The sequence below is a fragment of the Cyanistes caeruleus genome, chromosome 1 (genome assembly GCF_971803275.1).
Source record: "Cyanistes caeruleus chromosome 1, bCyaCae1.hap1.1, whole genome shotgun sequence".
NCBI lineage: Eukaryota > Metazoa > Chordata > Aves > Passeriformes > Paridae > Cyanistes > Cyanistes caeruleus.
In genome coordinates this window covers 119,191,355-119,212,044 of record NC_141701.1, presented here as the reverse complement: position 1 = coordinate 119,212,044, position 20,690 = coordinate 119,191,355, and the positions used below count along the sequence as shown (strand labels likewise).

Here is a 20,690-nt window from a genome sequence, read left to right as displayed (position 1 = left end):
GTAGAGAGAAAGGTGGAGCCCCAACAACATGAAACTACCTAAACCACAGAGCAGTTCTCAGGCGCTAATTATTACTCTCCCCATTGCCGTGGTCCTTAACGCAAGGATCCCGCTACGAAAATAAAACCAGAAACGTGACTAAAACATCCCTCTCACCCTCCCGCCCACCCCGCCGGCGCCCCTCCGCGCCCCCCGGCCAGCCTCGGGTGGGTTAATGAAAACAAGAATAAAATATAATAACAACCACCCACACACGCGCGAGCGGGCAGATTTCGCCTTTCCATGCAGATGTAATCGGGGAAAAAAAAGGGCCGTGCACGACCGTGTTACATCACGAAAAGCTAACGGCTCCCAAGAAGCCCGGGTTCAAAGTCTGTCCCCCCTCCTCCTCCCCGCATACATATACCCTCGCAAGGAAGCATTAGATGTCTCTTTTCTTCCAGCCTTCCTTTCGGCTTCCCTTTGTGAGATACCCTATTAGCTAAACATGCAGCAAGGAAAAGAGGATTAAAATAAATAAATAAATAAATAAATAAATAAATAAAAAATGCAGCCTGTGTGAAATAAGCTCTTCCACATGCAGCCAGGTAGGGAATAGCCTTGCCTGGAGGGGCCCGCTGGCAGGGAGGCGAGGCTGGGGTCCCCCCTCCCCTCCCCATGAGCTCACCTTTACGATTTCTTCTCAGCCCTGAGATAAAGCTAGAATTTTGTCAACGTCCTCTGGAGTTAAAGATCTCCGCACACACTTGTAGGTGTTCGATTAACCCAAAAAAAAAAAAAAAAAAAAAAAAAAAAGGGAAAGAAAAGAAATATATCGTTTCCCTACCCTCAAGAAATAGTAATTTGCTTCCTCAGTCTATGCAGTTCCTCAGTCAACTGAAACCACTCGTTCAAGACAGCAACAATCCAGATATACTAGCAAGTCATAAAACTGAACAAAAGCCGACAAACCTTAGAGCACCATCGCTATATGGCCCAGACAAATTACGACCGTCTAGGTAATATTTAAATAGATTCCTAAAGTAATTGCAGGGGGTTTAGGCAACTATTCCTGTTGTAAAAGTTCTCGAAGACATAAAGTAGAACCTGAGGATAAACAGTCACAAAAAGAGGTAAAATTAAAAGGATTCATTCCACGGTTTTTTTTTTTTTTATTCTTCTATGAGAACATAAACATCGTCTTTTTCACGCACAGCAGCATTACAATATTAATTTATTCCGATTTAAGGTAAGAACTAGATATAGCTAGAACTAACATTTATAATAACGATAGAATGCATTTGCTTAAAACAGTATCGGCATTTTAATAATAATAGACATTTATCCATATCTGTATTTATAGCTTTTCCCCTTCTTTCTTTTTTTTTTAATATTTTTAAATTTTTTCACCTATATGTTTGACCCTTTAATGCATGTAACTTCACAGTATAAAGGAAGATGAACATATTCTCCCTCACAATCTCAGACTCTGGCTCAGAAAGTCCATCTGAAAGTTCAGGATATATATTTTTCAGTGAAACTAGTGAGGAAAAAAGTGACTATTTTCTTCTCAAGGGGGAATTTCTGTGTGCTTGTCATGCGTTACCAACGGTAACGTTATATATAGACACAAAAGAAAATCACCAAATTCACATATTTAAGCAAAACTACATTAAGTAAATATCTACAACCAGCGAGAGAAATTCAGAGGTAAGTGTAATAATTTAGTCCATGAGTAAAACGAACTCTTTTATACCTTTAAAGAGAAGATATTTCATTTTCCTGGCCAAATTTAAAGCTGTAATATTGGCTTTTAAGGTAAAGTGTAAAAAAAAACCAACAAAAAAATCACTCCTAACACCCGTTCCCGTTAAACCCTTTTTAAGGATGCCTGCATTTCATTATTTTAAGTCCCGCTTTTGGAAGGAAAAAAGGGGGAGGGGGAGAAAAGGCAAACAGAGAAGGGGAAAGCTCCCAATATATAGAAATATGGCAACGCTTAAATTCTTCGTTGTGCAGCTACGTACAGTCCAAGTTACAGCACTTGTATTTTTAAAGAATGCACCTTTAAACAGGATTGTTTACTTTTCAGAGAGAGAGAGAGATAAGGGAAAACATATTTGCAGCTCCTGAAATGGTATTTTTGTGTTTCAAAGCTTAGAGGAACAAATTGGCCCCGGGAAAGGCTGAAGGAAGAGGGGAGGTTCACACACGGCATTTTGTGCTTTAGCGTGACTTTAGTCCGCCCACCCCCCAAAAGTAGCTCTTAAGAGGTTAAGGACATATTGAGAGCGCCTAAAATCCTTAATCCATACAGGTGCGGATGAATACAGCCTAGGAAAATGATACTGGCTCTTTAAACCATAAAGATGTGTTTATAGGTTCATCAAGAGAAATTAAAGTTGGCTGTGAGCTCCCGAATCCTATTCTCTCTGTTCATTTTCTTCAGTTTCATTCTGCGGTTCTGAAACCAGATTTTAACTTGTCTGTCTGTGAGGTGGACTGTGCGGCTGATCTCTAGGCGACGCTCACGAGTCAGGTACATATTGAATAGAAACTCCTTTTCCAGCTCGAGAGTTTGATGCTTGGTATAGGGGCATCGTTTCTTTCTGCCACTTTTTGCCGTGAGCCAGTTTGCTGCATTTTCTCCTTTTGAATTGCCTAGTTTTGAGAAAGTAAAAAATGGACGTTACCATCGGGTAGGAGGCAAAGAGCTGCGGGGAGAGGGTGGAAGGAGCATCTGTGCGTGTGTCTGTGTGTGCGGTGGGCTCTCTCCGCCAGCTGCGGACAATTGGAACGTGGGGTATCCTTGCGGGAACCCAGAGCTTCAAAAAGGTTTCCCAAAGGTTTTGGGCATGCCCGGCTAAAAACTGCCACTGCTCAAAAACCTCCGGACAGCCTCTGGTGGGGTAGCGTGCCCCAGATTGTAGTTCATCTCCGACCCTCCAAAACGAGCTCCTAGCCTCTCCCTGTCGGCCATTCCGAGCCCTCTGATACTGGGGGCAGCTGATGAAGGGCCCGTAGCCTTATTTCCTTCCCCCCAGGCACCTGCTTCCAAAAAAACAAAGCCTCCGGATCAGGACTTTGTCAGTGTGCTACGGAGGTGGAAAACAAGGTGAGCTGGGGAGCCGGAGCCTCCCTGCCTTCAGCCCCTGCCTTTCCGGAGAGCATCGCCATGGCCCTCTCTTTTCCAACCATTTCGGGGAAGCAAAAATACAGTCATAACAATAATGAAAACGTTTCGAGGTGATTTCTATCAGTGGAACTGGCTGGGAAAGAGGTAGCACAAATCCCTTGGTGGCTCGGAGTGGTTAGTGGTTTGGGGTTGGCTCTCTTAACAGTTTTTCGCTGACCCTTTTTTTTTTTTTTCCTTTTCTTTAAATACTACTTTCCAACGGGTAGGCTGAAAGGAATAAGAGGGCGTCTGAAAGGCGGACGGACAGAAGCTCCTGAAAAGTGTGCCGTCCGGGGAAGGGGAGTTATTTTTTGCCATGGGGACACGAAAGGGAAATAAATAAGGAAATGTATAAATAACAACTGTTATCTAGTGTAGATGCTGAAGGATATTCGCCGTGCATTCATCAGTCTAATTTGATAGCAGCTCATAGATGGCACATTTCAGAGCGGTTGTTATTCCGAAAAGCATTCTGGATCGTAAAATATAACTTACCGCGTTAATAGGTTTATTTATTGGCACTGCCTATTGCTTATTTTGGATGCTTTACAAACATCTCTGTTATCTGGTAGGCACCTTCACATCACGGGGGAGAGATTGATCTTGTTTTTCTATATGTTTTAGCAGCATGCAGGCTAAAGTTGCCCATAGAGGAGGCTCTAAGGGTTTTAAACTATAGGATGGACATTAATTTTTACGGCAACCCCATGCCCGAATATTACAAAGTTCAGAAGGTCAGTCTGAGCAGCGCTTCTTGGCAGCCCCGCGGGGCAGCTGGGATCCTCCTTTCGCATCTCAATGCCGCTATGATCCTCAACGACTATTTTTTTTTTCCTTTTTTTTTTTTTTTCTTTCCTTTCTTTCTCTTTAATCATCGCTACCACCATCACCATCATCATTCGCTTACCTACAGGCTCTTTCTCGGGAGAAGCTTTGCTGCTCTCTGACGGAGCTGGAGAGAGCTCCTCTGCGGTGGAAGATGAAGCCTGAGTCTCTTCCTCCCTCTGGGAGACGCACGCCAAGGGGCTTGGGGAGCGTTCCTCATCCTCCTTCCTCCCCGCGTCCGGGACGGGAGGCAAAGATGGAGGCGTCTGGAAGCGGCCGGGGGGCTGCGGAGGGAAAGGGGCAGCCCCGGCTGGCCCCGCGCCGTAGTTCTTGGAAGTGCCATAAGCCTGGGACAGGCGGAAGTAGCCCGGGACGGGGACCCCGCCGCCGCTGCTGGCCGGGCTGACCTCGGCACTCAGCCGGGGGAAGGGAGCGAGGTCTGTGGCTGCCGAGCCCTTGGGGCATTTCTCTGAGTCATAGAGGCAGTAAGAGCTCTCCTCCTTAATGCTCGGAGCGAAGGAGCACGAGGTGGCCTGCTGGCTCTCCGGCTCTTCCATGCGACAGGACCGGGGGGGATCTAGCCACACTTCCATCCCTGACACGTAGGAGTGCGAGCTGGGGACCATGCTTTGAGAAGTACCTTCATTGCGTTTGCTGAGAACGGGGAAAAGCCCGCAGCTTTGCAGCCCGTAGGACAGATCGGACGCCTGTGGCAGGTAGATACCACTGTTGGGATAGTAGCCGCCTCCGCCTCCGCCTCCGCCTCCTGCTCCCGCCGCTTCCCCTCTGCCCGAGCTGATCAGGGAGTCTACCAAAAAAGAGTTTGCAGCCGGGCTCTCGGAGCATGACATTGTTGTGGAATAATTTGGCGAAGGGAGCAGATAGCCCTTTCTGGCTGACATTTCTTGTGCAAAACATGCTGAATATGATGAGAGATACCCCCGCACCACGGCAGGCGCCCGCAGCCAATGGAAGCCCGGGCCTCCCCAGCAACCCCTCCCCGTCTGGTTTCGTATGCACAGAGCTGCTCTCAGGTCGACCTCTGAATTTGGAAGATAGATGTATATTAATGTGTAATATGGATTTCCATACACACAGGCGCGCGCTTCCACCACATGGGCGAGCGCCTGCGCCCAGGCGGGAGCGGCGCTCCCGGGAAGGGGAAGGGGAAAGGGAAGGGGAAAGGGAAGGGGAAAGGGAAGGAGAGGGCTGTGCTGGTACTGGCTCCAAGTTTTGCTCCCCTCTTATCACACGCACCGCTATAAAATAGCCCGGCGGTCCTGATGTTTATTATACCTAGGCTGAAGCGGTGTCCAGATGAAGCTTTTACTATCGCTCCTCTCTCCCCGTGGTTGGGCTTTCCAGCAGCAATGCCTGCTCACCTCCCTGCGCAGCCTATGTGTCACACGAAATTAATAAAGCTACGGCTCGCCCGGTGTTTTATGCTCAGCCTCTGCTCATTTTATTTGATTGTCTCGTTTTTTTAAGAAATAAAAGACGTGTTATTGTTTATCACGGATCATTGGAAACCGTAAAGGGGCCTGGTGCCTCCCGCGTTAAACTACCGAGGAAGGGGGCTGCTTGCAGCCTAACATCACCGCCACGACGCCAGGCTGGGCTTAATTTTCCTGGAGATAAAATGCTCGCCGCTGCGCTGAGGAATCTCTCAGGGAGCAATGCCACTCTGGGAGGATTGATTGTGCGGTTGCAGCTTCTAATGCTTTAGTTAACGCTGGATTCTTCCTGAGGTCTGATTACCATTTAAAATATAAAGCCAGACATATGTCACAGAAAGAATCCAGACGCGAGCAGTTCAAATGGATCCTCGCAGGATGCTGCGCACCGTGTTTATTGATGTGTTTATATTTGGACGATCACTTTTATATCTCCCCTCCCTCCCGCTCCATTTGGGTCTTTTCACTTTTCGCGTCCTCAAAAACATCGTCTCCCTTAAGCAATGTACTAAATAATAGAAATAAGAGTCGCTAGATAAATACCGAGATACCAGACAGCCCAGTCCAGTCAATATGTAATTGTGGCGGAGGCAGCAGACAGATAGCAGACAGGCAGGGATGCAGGCAGAGAGACAGATAGATTTCGTAATGAAATGCTTAATGATGACTTGCTTTCACTTCCATCATCTCTCGCTTATGCCATTTTGAAGTCGCCTCACTGCCTGGCCCGCGGAACTAAGGGCACTTTAGTTCAAGGGGAGCCTGAGGCTGCCCAGTTCTCGCTGCCCATCCCTGAGGAGCATCACTCGCTCCTCTCTCCCGAACGCCGCCTGGAGAAGCAGCCGTCGGCCGCTTTCCGCTTCCAGCAGGACGGGCGGGTGCGAGCGGCCGCCGACCGGGCGTCACCGCGGCCCGGGACGAGAGCCGCTGCCGGGCACCGTGTCCGGGAGGGCACTGCCGGAGGGGATGGGGCCGCTGCCTGCGGGGAGGCGCCCGAATTCCCCGGCCCCTACCCTCGGCCTTCAAAACCCCCGGGGAGCATTTCTTCCCCCTCGCCCCACGGATCTGTCAAGCCCCACGCGGTCTTGTCCCGCACTGCTTGCCTGCCACGGGGAAAAGCTTTTTTATTTTCCACAGCGTGACGTTCCCCTGGAGGAATCGCTCCCTGCGGCAGGAGGGCAGCGTCCCTTCCCGCGGGGCCCTTCCCAGCCTCCCCCGGGAAGCACCAGGACAGGCGGGGGATGCTACAACTTTGAAACACCCATAAAATCTCTGTGGAAAGGCGCCTGATTTTTCCAGCGTGGTGGGGCGAGCATCACAGCGCGATTTCCTTCTGACCGGCCCGTGGGATGCGGTGACAGGGGTAGATCTCCCAGCCTATAGAAACCCTTCGAGGTTTTTTTTTCCTTCCCGCATTTCCTCCTGCAGCATTGTTTGTAATTTCCCAACCCGACTAACTTCGGATGTGTTAATGTGCGATGGACGAACCCTTATCAGATTCCTAGGAGGGCCATATCATTACTAACAAAATTAATACCACATAAGGAACTGGTTTATTGGCTGGTATACAGGAAGGCTATTATCAATAGGCTTAGCTTCATAAATACAGATCTAAATAAAAAGAAACGTGAGCCCCAGCGCCGCCTTCCAAATACATTTCTCTACACAAGTCAGGTATAAAAATTACTCTGGGGAAGTCCGCTCTTGCGGTATGTTTATTTTGCATTTGCCAAATTAAATAGAAACGGATTGCAAATCTAAAAGCCATACGGAATCGTGGAGAAACGCTTGAAATCCTTCCAAAGCTGTTTTTAAAATAAGCAGCTCCCTTTTGAAAATTGGATTAAAGTAAAGGAAAATACTGTAAAAAGTGCGCTGCAATCCTCGTCAGCCGGAATAAAATGACTGGAAATGCATCGATGAGACGCGAGTTGGCTTCTCCTCCCTGTGCGATCTAACGCAGGGGAATTAGACAAAAGGCACAGAGGCCGGTGAGAATTTTTGGAGGTGTTCTTTAGGCTCCCTGTTTAGGTTTTGCAGCAGTGGGTCACCCCAGCCCCGTGTCAGGTCCCGCGGGAGCTGCCGTGGGGTGTTGTGTTGACCGCAGTAAACGGTGCCGGTTTGATGGTCAAGGCACCGACTCCGTCTAGATCATGAACTCAGCTCGGCGTTGCATTATCTCCGCTTTCTTTAATCGCTAACAAGGCCAAGGCAAATAGTAACCAGCATCATCAAACCCAGTGAAGTAAAACTAATAATGTTCACTTGATTCGTAACTATAAAAGATAATGGTCAATTCTGACTAAACTGAGCTAATTTGGCATGCGCTGAGTGTAGCTACCGCATTACCGGCGCTTAACAATGTGTCCCTTGGAACTTAACCCCTGTTTAAAAGAAATTTTAAAGAATATTGTGGACGCCAGGGGACAAGAATTACTTTATTTTTAATTCCACTTCTGTAAGTAAAGCTATCCGAGGGTCTATAAAACCGAGCAAATAAAATTCTGATAAATATCAAAGCCGGCGAGAAGGTGTTTTCGTGGAGAATCTAAATTCATGGCGTACATAGACAATACTATCAAAATAAAATTTTATTGATCTAAGAAAAATATAATAGATGCATTAATAGCGTCGTTAAGCCGTTTTATTGGTTGAACTAAAATTAAAAACAAAAAGGGAATAAATAAAAACCGACAGCTCAGCCTAAGCAAAGTCTGACTGGAAATCTCAAAACGTATCGTGTTAAACCGTGATTTATCTTTTTATTATTGGCCCGTATAACCCAAAAGATCAGCGCTGTTAATCCAGAGGCGCATTTTGTGAGCTAATTAAAATATGCTTTTATTTGTAGACACGGGCAAGCTGCAATTTGTGAAAACGTAAACGGCCTTGCAGCCTGTGCAGGCGTGCATGCGCCGCCTATCTGAGAATACAGCCGTGGACTACATTTTATACAGCTCCAAAAATTAATGTGATCAGACTATAGTTATTTAATATTGGAACTGTCAGTTGCCTGGAACGTGTATGTGTGTGTGCCAGATTCCTCTTTTTTATTTTTTTTTTCCCCCCCCTTTTTTTTTTTTTTTTTCTGGATTTGCTCCAAAGAAGGCGGATTTCAAACAGGAGGTTTAGGAACTGCGTCTGTGCCAAGTTAGGTGACAAATGACGGGCCCACTAATTTTATCTTTACTAGAAATTCTTTCACGCTGGTGGTGGTGCTGGGGAGGTTGGCTTGTTTTGGCGGATTATCTTGTTAAAAATTAGGCTGCTATTTAATTTTATTCCAGCCATCCGGAGGCTTGCTCTCCTAACTATGTTTTATATTATACATGTATCGTTTTACTCATTTGGATTAGGAACATATTTTGCAAGTAATTCTGACGAGCTTCAAATGTTAGTGTGCGGCAGGACAAAATACACCCAAACCAATTCATTAGGGCTTTATTTCCTCGCCATTTTCCGGCACGGACGAGAACAACGGGGCTTTCTATTGTCCGGAGAGCCCCAAACACCGTGCAGAAGCAACAACGGTATCGGGTTCTATATGTGGGAGGAAAATATTGCATACCTAAGTCTGTCTTTTAAGTGTACCCCTTCTATTGCGAGAGATGAGCCGCACAGCTCTATTAAGCATTTGAAACTGTAGCCCTTCTCCCTATTTGTATCTGTCTTCCCTTTAAAGAAGACCGGAATGTATATACAAATATCTTTTGTTTTTGGTTGTGGTATAGCTTGGCTGTCAGACACACACGTTGGCCAGAAGTTTCGATTTTCAGAGCATTTAATGAAAAGATTGTGACCCAAAAAAAAAAAAAAAAAAAAAGGACAACAACACACAAACCCAATGAGCTTATGAAAAAGCCTCCCAGGGGTTTGGATGTGGTATGTGAGCTGAAGTTGAGTACACGATTAATTAAACACAGTGTAGACACTGAGCTGGCTTCCCCTCTTCCCTCCAAAACATGCAAACCCAAATAATGTGAAATAATAAACAGTTATTGTAAGAAACAAGCTTGTTTTTTTAAAATATTATCCTATGACCGCGGCCGTCAGTAAACAATTCGTAACCAGAGGGCGCTTTAACTGCTGCTGGGGTCCCTTTGATTTATTCAGCCAAGTATTGAATGGGACAGGGAAACAACAAGGGGAAAAATAAATATTTGATCAAATATGCGGAGTTTAAGTTGACTGGTGTAAAATGAAATGTTGCAAAGGGACCCTCAAATCTCCCTGCTTCTCACGTGGCTTCTCGCGTCCTGGCATTGCTGAGGGGAAGTCAAAAGGGATCAACATCCCCGAGCTTTTAATGGAGTATCTTTGATGAAATCGATAGGTTCCGATAATCATCTGAAACTGCACTCCGTCCACTGAGCATGTGCATTTAACTACACTTGCAACAGTTCCCTGGAAGCACAATTGAAAAAATACCGCAGGCAACTGGCATTATATACATAGAAAAGAAAGGATAAAATAATATTTTTCGTTTCCCGGGCAGATATTTAAGACACTGTCCTAAGAAACACGTGTATTAAAATATGTAGCCAAACCAGTATCTCCTCCATATAATACCACCTTCCCGCCTGCCCTTCTCAAATGGAGACATAAGAAAAACATGTGAAAATTTTATGGGCATGAAAAGTAACCTGGAGTTAGGGATACTCGTAGAGAGGATAGAGTTTCAAAGCTACAATCCAGAGCAGACCTGAGCACATGAGAATGACTGACCATTGTTTGTTTACAGCAAATGTGCTGAAGAAGAAGAAAGAAAAAGAAAGAAAGAAAGAAAGAAAGAAAGAAAGAAAGAAAGAAAGAAAGAAAGAAAGAAAGAAAGAAAGAAAGAAAGAAAGAAAGAAAGAAAGAAAGAAAGAAAGAAAGAAAGAAAGAAAGAAAGAAAGAAAGAAAGAAAGAAAGAAAGAAAGAAAGAAAGAAAGAAAGAAAGAAAGAAAGAAAGAAAGAAAGAAAGAAAGAAAGAAAGAAAGAAAGAAAGAAAGAAAGAAAGAAAGAAAGAAAGAAAGAAAGAAAGAAAGAAAGAAAGAAAGAAAGAAAGAAAGAAAGAAAGAAAGAAAGAAAGAAAGAAAGAAAGAAAGAAAGAAAGAAAGAAAGAAAGAAAGAAAGAAAGAAAGAAAGAAAGAAAGAAAGAAAGAAAGAAAGAAAGAAAGAAAGAAAGAAAGAAAGAAAGAAAGAAAGAAAGAAAGAAAGAAAGAAAGAAAGAAAGAAAGAAAGAAAGAAAGAAAGAAAGAAAGAAAGAAAGAAAGAAAGAAAGAAAGAAAGAAAGAGAAATTAATTTAAATCTGGTCTTGCACAAACATCGATTTAATATGCAATCACATGAACAATTTTAGCATAAGTATGTCAAAAGTTGTTTGCCACAATCTGTGTCCAGCTGCAAGGAAGCAGACTACCCTTTAAAGTTACCAAACGACCCTAACTAAACTATAGTTCAAGACTAATAAGATCGTCAGAATTGTCTGTCATTTGCAGACTGTGTTGCCATAGATCTATTTGATTGAAGACACCTACTGCTCCACACATAAATGTCAAGTTTCATAATATTTCCAATGCTACACTTCCTTTTTTTCATTTTTCCCCCCCTTTTTTTTAAATAAGTGGAAGAAAGCTACAAGTTACTCTGAAAAAATATTTCCAGATAACGTGGATTTTCCACGCGGCTGGCCAAAAGGAAGAGAAAATAAAAGGTCAGCTGGAACTTAGAAAGTCCCTTCTATATTATTTCACATCCTAATCACCAACTTTTGCATCCCTTCCCCTCCCTACAGTTCTTTTCCGCGGCTCTCAGCGGTCGGGGCAAGGGCCACCCCGCATCGCAGGGTACCATTCCGGTCACCGCACACTCCTCGCCGCTCTCCATGCCGGGTACATGTATAAAACACTTACCTTCGCGCATTTCCTAACCCAAAGCCCAGAGGCTTTAACTCCACCGAGAAGCCCCAGCGTCTCCCCCCTCCCCCGGCATCCCGAGCGGCTTTTTGTACAGCGGAGCCCGGTAAGTGCAATAATTACCCGTGTGGCTCCAGGGATGCAAAGTGAACAAAGGCCAAGATTTTCCTTTTTTTTTTTTTTTTTTTTTTTTTTGCCTTTGCAGGGCTGCTCCCCCTGCCCCAGGCGGCTTTGACATTGATCTGAAGATCGCCATCTTGTGGCAAAGCAGCCCCTAAACTGCGGCCGCCGTCTGTCCGTCCGTCCGTCCGCCCGCCGGGGCCCCGCGGCAGGACGGCGGGCGGGCGGGAGGGCGGACGGACGGACAGACGGTGGAAGAAAGCAATGGTCGCTCGCCTCCCGGTGTAAAAACCTCTGGGCGAGCCTCTGCTGCCTTTATAGTGATGCATTTGGTACAGGCGAGCGGACAAGTCATGGACAGTTTTTATGGCCGCAATGTCACAGCAACACAGAGGATGTGATTTTATTGGGCTAGGAAATCCAAACCCCGACCACAGAAACTCCATGTTTTTACTGTCTCTGGGATTGGCTCTGAATACCAGTTAATTTTTAACCAGGAAAGGAAGCTTGCAGGCTTAACTTTCATTGCCATTCAGCTCTCCATCCGTCCCTCTATCCCTCTCTCACCGTCTGTCCGTCCATCTGTCTGTCTCCTTTTAACTGGCATTTCCCCTTGCATACTAGACATACAAACAAACAAAGTCCCCTCTTTTCCCCCCTCACTTTTCAACATTCCCTTTGGGTAAACGTTGTCTGGCTGGGTGGCGGTGGTCAACAAAGGCCCAAAGTCAGTAAGTCCTTCACCTCAAGGTTATGGGTGATGTCCAAGCAATACAGAAGTTCAAAGCCAGTAAACAATGCAAAAACAGAATCCACTTTCTTCTCCTGATTAGGATTAGGGTCAACATTAAAGATTCAAACACTCTTCTCAAAACACATTCCCATCTCAGCTATTGTTTGGAGTTTGGGGTTTCCTCCCCCCTGCCCCCTCCAACTTTCTCCCTCCAGCTCTCCTCCCCCTGCTGCCCGCCTCAGTCCACCCCCTCCCTGCCTTGGAGATCAAGGACAATTTCAAACAGTCCATTTCCACCACACTGCCATGCGGATTTTTTTCCCCAAAGACAACAATTTTCTTAGGGCTCTCAAATTCTGGCCACATCCATCAGCTGGCTTGAACCTTCCCTTTGGTGCCAGCTTATAAAATGTGTCCAAAATGCTACTGACGACCATTTCTCCTGGACGCGTGGTGGCAGGGAGCAAACAGCAATGGCACATCCAACCCTCGAGCATAGGACCTTGCCCTGCTGGTGCTGGCAGGACAAGGAGAAGGCCTAACACGTATGAACACACTCAATTTTCCTTTTCCTGTGACCCGCTGAAGCTATGCTCAAACAAGCCTAGGTTCACTTGTTAACTCCAGAGTAGAAGATTTAACGATGAAGTTCACAAAAGAAGAGTAATTCGCCCCAAATGACTGAACAAGGTCGTGAGGAATTTCGGGTCCCAGAGTTACATCGGATAAAAGAACATGCAGTAACGTAACACCAGAGTAAAAATATAAAGTTTCCATTTTTTTTTTTTTTTATTTTCTTTGTGCGCTGTTCCACTGTATACATGCAACCAAATACTTTCCCATATTAAAAGAAAACTGTATATACATATAGATGATACATATTGAAAACAGTGATGTCATATAAAGATATTGCATTTTGTGAATTGTGACAAAGAAATTACATCCATTTGGTAAAATTTATTAATCAAAAACATTCTTATCACCACTTTGTTGCACATATAAAGAAATCCCACACGCTTTAGCCCCAAAGGAACAATTAAAAAAAAAAAAACAAACCACCACCAAAAAAAAAAAAAAAACAATCAGGGGAAAAAAACCGGGCATTCAAACAAAATAGGTCATGGGTTCTTTTTTTTATTATTATTTACAAGTCTTGTAAAACACCGTTCCTGTATGAAATATACATTCAGATATTCTCGACAGCAAATTACCTCAACGATAGAACACGGTATCCTTTGTAAACTGATATAGAATTTTAAATATTTTCCTTTTTTTTTCTTTTTTTTTTTGTTTTTTTTTTGTTTTTTTTAAATTGCAATTTTTTCACGCTTTGGTTCCTGCAGGGAAATATATATATATTTATAGATATTTAAAATAAGTCCAAACAACTCTCCATTCTTTGCATACGTCGACTGTGCGACAAAGTAGAGCTCATGACATTTAAAGTAGACAACAACAAAATTACCATATTTACATTGTTTGGCTTCTGTTTAAACTCCTCACTAGTCACCTTTAAACGAACATGCAATCGAGTTATTTTAATCATCCAATGTTAGTGCATTGCACAACTCCAAGTTTCAATTAAGTGTTGTGTGGTATTTGCTAAACTGTCGTTCTCCACAGGTATTTCCTGAAGAAAGTTTGTGAGCCAGAAGCCAGAAGGTTAGTTTCCTTTATGGAGTTGTTTCTTTAAAAATGCTGAAATTCACACTTTTTTGCCGATTTCTTTATAGTATTTGTATATGATTTGTCTCCAAAAAGATGGCAACGCGTAGTCTGTTGTCATAAATAAAAGAAGAGCTAATTAAATTTTTCTAATTTTATTTTTAGTGATTGTTTCTTTACGATATATGGCGAATTTATACCTGATTTTTAAAAGTAAATAATTAATTCTTTCATTTAGGTCTTTTTTCCCTTGCCCCCATCCCTCCCCACACCCCCAAAGGAAACACTACTATAACCATCACTACATCCATATTACAACTACTCGCGGTTGGCCCCGGGAAGGTGTAGACATGACATCCCCCCTTTCTTGAATTCTGTGTGTGTGTGTGTGAGTGTGTGAGTGTGTGTCCGTCCTTCAATTCTCATTTCAAACCCATGGGCAATGGAACACTGCCTCTAAACCCAGATATTTTCCTAAGGAAGAACAAAAGATTATTTTTCAGAGTTTATATTCTGCAGTGGTCCTGGTTGGGTGAGCCCGAGCTGGCAACCTCCAGACAGCTGTTCCACAGCAGCACAGGGGCGAGAAAGGGCCGAGGAAGGGCGAGTCCGGGGATGGAGAAGGACCCGTCCCCGCCCGTGCCTGCCGAAAGCGCTGGCAGGGTGAGCCGCAGTGCCCGCAAAGGTAAGAGGTATGGATTTTGCACTCAGAGGTGACGTGCAGGTTTAGAAATGGATCCCATGTGTGTCAAAATCAAATCGATTCCAGTTGATATGTAAATATATATATATAAAATCATCGTCGCAGTTCCAGAGTGGGTTTACATGTGTGTAAAACCATAGATTCTTCAAGTCCCGTCAGATACACACCTCCTTCCTCCACGTAACCCCGTGGCTTGACCTTGTCAAGGGCGAAATCTGAATTTAATCTCGTCTTGAAAAACGCTATGAGTTTTAAAGTAGTGGATTAGCTGAGTAATATTGTAATCGGTCCCTGTTAATTTTTTTTTCTTTCATTCTTCTGTTCTGAAACCATATTTTGACTTGACGGTCGGTCAGATTGAGCATTCGGGAGAGCTGGAGGCGTTTCTCTTTGTTTATGTAGACACTGAAGAAGAATTCCCTTTCTAACTCTCTAATCTGGTATTTGGTGTACGGGCATCTCTTTTTACGCGTACGTTGTCCACCTGTGGAGCGAAAAAAGGCAGAAACATTTGAGAGCCGGCGGTGGCCGGCGGCGGGGGCTGAGGAGGGGCTGGGGGACTCTCAGGCAAAGCACGTTAACATGGAAAAGACGCGTTTTGCCCTCTCTGGGCTCGGCGTTGGTAGGTGCGGGGCTCGGGGCCAGCCGGCACAGCCCGGCTCCTGCAGCGCCGCGGCCCCGGGCAGCGGGCAGGGCCAAACCCCCGCCGAGACGCGGGGATCCGGCCTCGCTTCCTCCGCGGGGAGGGCAGCTGGAGGAAAGAGTGGTGGCGGGGGGTTCTTGCGGATTTCACGAGCCGGAGGAAAGCCTTTGTAGGCTGCTCCGCCGGGCGCCGCCGCGCACGCCGAGCTGCCCGGGGAGCGGCCATCACCTGGCTGCCTCCCCAGCCCCCGGCCGCCTGCACCTCGCCCTCCTTCCCTGGCCTAATCCCGTCTCTACGTCCCGAGCAGAGGAAAAGCCCCAGAGCCCAAGGGTGAGGCGTCTCCTTCTCCCTTTAGCCGGCTATTTTCAAGCACGTTCTCCACCGCATCGAGGTATTCTCCTCTCGATTAGCCATTACGGTTTTAAAGTTCATTAAGCAGAATATAAAAGGTTTCAAGGTTCAGGAGCTCTTTACATTAAACGTAGCTGCTATGCCTTTAAAAACTTCCTTTTCTGGTACAGTTCATTGTCGAGGTATTTTTTCCCCCGGCCGTATACTGGCTTTGCCTTTTAAAAAGCCCCACATAAAAAAATCAGACTTTGACAGATTGAATAACAATTGTAAGTAACAAACTGTTGGACAGAAGGCAACACGTAATTGCCACAGTGCCTTAGTAAAATGGCTTCCTTTAGACAAAAAGGCCAGCTTTAGGTTAATTTGCTTCTTTTAATATATTGCTACAGTTCAGGCGGCTACTTTATCTGTTAAACGCTATTCTAGCGCAATCGTTAAAACGGCAAAGGCTTTGAATTCAGCTCCTAACTAGACTTCTGGTGCAACACATGGCTTTTATAAAATCACTGGATTACATTGATATCAAAGGAGTCGGAATCTCCTTTTTTTGCCGAATTTACAGGCACAGAACTAATGTTATTATATTTTCAAAAGCTGACCACGGAGCCCTTTTTAAATTATTATTATTTTTTAAAAAAAGCAGAAAAAAAGAAAAAAAAAAGGAGAAGAAAAAGAAAAAAAAAAAAATTTTAGGCATCCATTGCCCGGTGGGTATTTCACGGCCAATTTCAGCACTAAACACGTGATCTCGCCTTTTATAACAAAGTTTTGTTGGGGGAAATCTAAAGGCCCTTCATAAACCTTATATGCTTATAAAACAGCATATAAAAATTTAACAGCGGCGGTGCGCTAGATTTCAAGCTGCCTTTCCTAAAAGCGCTCCGGCGCTGCCTTTATACGTACTGGAACTGCCGGATTTCTCCTCATTGTTGCCGGAAGATGACTCGGGGCTGCTGCTGCTCTCCGGCCGCCTCCTCCTCTCCTTCTCCGCCGCCGTCGCCGCCGCCCTGCCGCAGCCGCCCTCCGAACTTGAAGTTGCCGCCGCCGCCGCCCCGGCGGCCGCGGGCGCCTTGTCGCCACTCTTGTCTACCGGGTAGTCCGCCGAGGCCAGGTTTTCCGCCGTGCCATAAGCCGTCTCGAAAAATTGGTCGAAAGCCTGGGGCAGGACCCCGTTCCTGCCCACCGTGCTATAGAAATTGGAGGAGACGTTGGTGCTGGGGTGGTAGACGTTCGCTGTGTTTTTGCCGAACATCTCGCCCATGCTAGCAGTGTTGGTGGCAGGCAGGCAGTCTCTGTGCATGATCTCCTCTGCGGAGTAGCAGTGGGGCAGATTGTTCCTGGGGTGCCATTTACTGGAGGGATCAATGGCATATTCCCTGAAGGTAACTTCTCTCACAGGTTGGACCTGGGGTAGGTTGGAGGAGTAGGAGTATGTCATAGGGCGAGAAGACGGGGTTTGGGGCAAAAAAGAAGGGAGGCTGGAAAAATCAGGACCCGAGACGTAGTAAGTACAACTTGGCAAATACATGTTAGAGGAACAAGGAACACGCTCATCAAAATCCATCATTAGGGCTACCTCGGCTTCTCCGCATTAGCTGAGCTTAACATGATTCTGTAACGCAGCTGCCCCTTTGAAGCGGATCCGTGAAGTAAGAGATGGGGAGACGTAGGCTGACGTGGAGAGCTCTCCCGGCGGCGGCGGCAGCTGCGGTCACGTGGCCCGACGTTGACATTGACGAGCGGCGGGCCCGGGCCCCGCTCCCTTTGTGGCCGCGCCGGGGGAAAGCAACAGCTCGTCCCCAGCGCCCGGGGGCCGGCCGAGAGCAGCTTGGCCCGGGGGGAGCCCTGGGGGCACACACAGCCGCCCTGCCACTGCCCCCCACTTAGCCGCCCGCTCCCTGGCACCCTCTGGCTCTGGAGCAGAGAGGCTTAGCAATCCCCCCCCCAGGGTTAGGTGAGAGCTTTCTGTTTGTCTCTGGGCTTGCTGGGGCGTTCGGCGGCTCGCTGGCAGGCTCCGACAACGAGGGCACCGTAGAGATGCACGCACGCTTTCTTGTGGAAAGCTGCTTCCGAGGAGGAAAACGCTCCTGAAGAAAACGTCTTTCTATTTCTTCTTTTTTTCCTTTTTTCCCCCTTTCCCCCCTTTTTTTCCTTTTCCCCCCCCCTTTTCTTTCCCTTTTTTCCCCCCTTTTTTCTCTTTTTTTTTTTTCCTTTTTTTCCCCTTTTTTCCCCTTTTCCCCTTTTCACCCTTTTTCCCCTTTCCCCCCTTTTTTTCCTCTTATCTTTCTTTTTTTTTTTGGTGGGGGGTTCGATTTGGGCTTTCCGTCCTCCCTCTTAAAACAAAAAAGAAAAAAGACCTCACTCTTCAGGGTTTTTCTGGAAACCTTACTAGGAAGAATGTGCCAGGGTCAAGCCTTTACTGATTTTCATGGTGAATAGATTACATGCTTGCATTCATGTTCACTTCCGAAGCGCTTAGTGTCTTCCTTCCCTTACTTACATATTAACCTCAAATACCCCGCGCGGCTTCAGCCAAGCTTTACTAGAGGTAGTTAACAATGTCGGGTCCCCAAGATGCAGGTTTCACCCCCTCCAAATCGTCCCTTGCCTCATTCGCAACGCCAGAAAGCCAGCAAACCCTTTAAAGTGCAGACCACGGAGCTAAAGACTCTTTGCTGATCTCTCCGCCTCAAGTCAGCAGCTAAATACTTGGAAAACCGGTGGATATCGGGCTACCCCAGCTTGACAAATACTCCGAATTTAATTGCCAGAAGCCTGGTTAAAATTATTTGACATACTGCTAACCCGTAGGAGCAAACTCGCCGTACCGAGACACTTTCCTTTTAGCTCTGTGTCGTCGCTGAAGGCTGAGACTCAGGGAGACCTATTTTAAAAACCTGGTTAAACTTTTACTATTGTTGCATGAAAGGGATGATATAGAAAGCGGATTGTGCAGGGGAGAGACTAAAAAGTACTTTTTTTGCCAATAAAAATGCACACCCTACCGAATGAGCAGAGCCAAAGAAAACAGAGAAATACGCCAAAGAATACAGCACCTTTTGAGGCACGGACATCCCTAAGCTCTCGGAAAAAGTATTTTTCTGCTATTCTGATGCTCGATTTCAGAAAAGAAATATTTGAGTTCCGGCTGGATTTCATCAAAATAGAAAAACAGAATGGCAAAAGGCTATTGTGAAGTCGGTACTCTTAGGAAATCAGACGTGGTTCAAGATCCATGCCCCCGTGGACTTGGGAGGCTAGTGGAAGGGAAACGAAAATGTTAGGGAAATAATATTTGGATTTCCCCCCCTTCTTCCTCTGCAGTGCAGTGGAAGTATTTATATATCCGGAGAAAGTTCTCTAGTAAATTCTGGAGATCCTCGGTATTTAAATGTCAACATCGATTTGTTTATTTATTGCTTAGCTTATCGTAACCGACTCAATAACAAATCTAATCATGTTCTGCAGAGAGAAAATATTCTCATTATGTATTTCCCCTACATTATAGTTAACTATTGCGTTTGAATCCAAACTGTAAATTCAATATTATCAAGTAATTACTTTGTAGTGGAGTAAACTAATTTATTAGCATTAATGTTTATATGCCTTTTTCTTATTTTACAAGGGTTACCGTTCACAAATCAAATGCTCTGGACGTATCCCTGTAATGAACCCTTTATTTTGGTTTGCTGCAAGAACTTCTTATGCTTACTGCTCGTCTGTGAGCTGAACTTGAAATTAATGAATTAATCTTCCAGCTTGACATATTTGCTAGAAAGTGGATGGAAAGAGATTGCACGTCGTCAAAACCGCTAGCAGAAGACTGCAATGTCGTTTAGGGATTGTAAAAAGGTTTGGGGGCTTTCCCTCTCTCTCTCTCTCTCTCTCTCTCTCTCTCTCTCTCTCCCTTTTTTTTTTTTTTTTTTTTTTTTTTTTTAAACTTGAGGTGGGGAGGGGTATGCAAGAGCTCTGGTTGGCTTTTTTCTTAACGCTGTAATTTTGCACGCATTCACTTTCCCCCTAGTTTTTTTGCCGGGGGTGGTCGCGGTGGGGTGGTGGGTGGAGTGGACCGGGGGGTCGGAAGCCCTCTTTTGGTGTCCGAACATTGGCTATTTTCCCTGTATTACCCGCACCGCTCAATTCCGTCGATGAAAACCTCTCCCCACACCCTGCACACACGCAGACACTCCTCCCTTCGAACAAAAAGGAATGTATAAAGATTTCAGTGACTTTGAGATAACAAAGGCGCCACCATTGCCGAGCCTCGCCCCGCCTCTATGTGATGGCAAACAAATTCTTGCACTTGTATTAGGGCTTTTAAGGCTATAATTGAACACGGCGCGTCTAGGGGAACCGAAAACAGTTCTAGACTGACCTGCGGTTTTATAGCACTTTGGCAGTCAACTTCAGCTTGTGTCAGAGCAGACATGACAGAGCTGCCCAACACTTAATCGCGGGACGCCACCTCCTCGGACTCGCTGCAGCCTCCCTCTTGCGTTTCAATAAATTTCAAACCTCGGGGCTAGAAATGGGGAGCAGAGCTGGCACAGGTTTGTACGGGGCTCTTTGCCGCTCCTCTCTGCAGCCGAGGCTGCGGCGCCGTGAGAGGCTCCGCCGTGCCAGAGGTCGGGGCTGCCTCTGGGAAACAAAGGGAATTTAAGGCAAGAAGGGCGAGAAGGCGACTGGAAATAGGAGCGTGTGTGCGTGGCTGTGCGTGTGGCTGGGCACATACGTGCTTGCACAGCATGCACACGTGCAGCCCCGATGCCTGCTTTGGAATCGCCCGAGCTCTCTCCCCCACCTCTCCAGACCAAGCAGCCTGTTTCTCTTCAAGCGGGTTTGTAACGCTGGGGACCCCGAAACGCCTCCGGGTGCCCCGACAAACGGGAAGGGAGATGGGGGAAAGGCGAGGGGGGCACAGCTCGACTGGGAGCGAGCAGACACCCAAGGCACAGGCTGTTCTCTGCTTTATTTGCTGTTAAGTGAAACAAGAGATAATGTACGCTAAAAGTCCCGGAATGTGTGGGTAATTGCAGGGAGCCTGCTGTTAAGTTGCTGTGTTCAGCACAATTATCAATGTTGATTATTTGGTCTAATGTTGAATTGCTCTTTTAATACAGTAATTGGGACTTCCGCGTTGA

The 20,690-nt window shown here is 45.9% G+C and overlaps 2 protein-coding genes across 2 annotated transcripts; both read right to left on the bottom strand.

Moving 5' to 3' along the window:
- Positions 1-1,134: 1,134 nt before the first annotated feature.
- Positions 1,135-4,912, bottom strand: HOXA10 (homeobox A10). Its single transcript, XM_023919163.2, has 2 exons — positions 4,062-4,912; positions 1,135-2,640 (listed from the first exon to the last, which is right to left on the bottom strand). Exons 1-2 carry the CDS (start codon positions 4,879-4,881, stop codon positions 2,366-2,368), a joined length of 1,095 nt encoding a protein of 364 aa, XP_023774931.1. The 5' UTR covers positions 4,882-4,912; the 3' UTR covers positions 1,135-2,365.
- Positions 4,913-14,120: 9,208 nt separating this feature from the next.
- Positions 14,121-17,027, bottom strand: HOXA11 (homeobox A11). The gene is made up of 2 exons (XM_023919904.2): positions 16,453-17,027; positions 14,121-15,036 (listed from the first exon to the last, which is right to left on the bottom strand). The coding sequence occupies exons 1-2, from the start codon at positions 16,985-16,987 to the stop codon at positions 14,804-14,806; spliced, it is 768 nt and encodes a 255-aa protein (XP_023775672.2). The 5' UTR covers positions 16,988-17,027; the 3' UTR covers positions 14,121-14,803.
- Between the last annotated feature and the right edge of the window lie 3,663 nt (positions 17,028-20,690).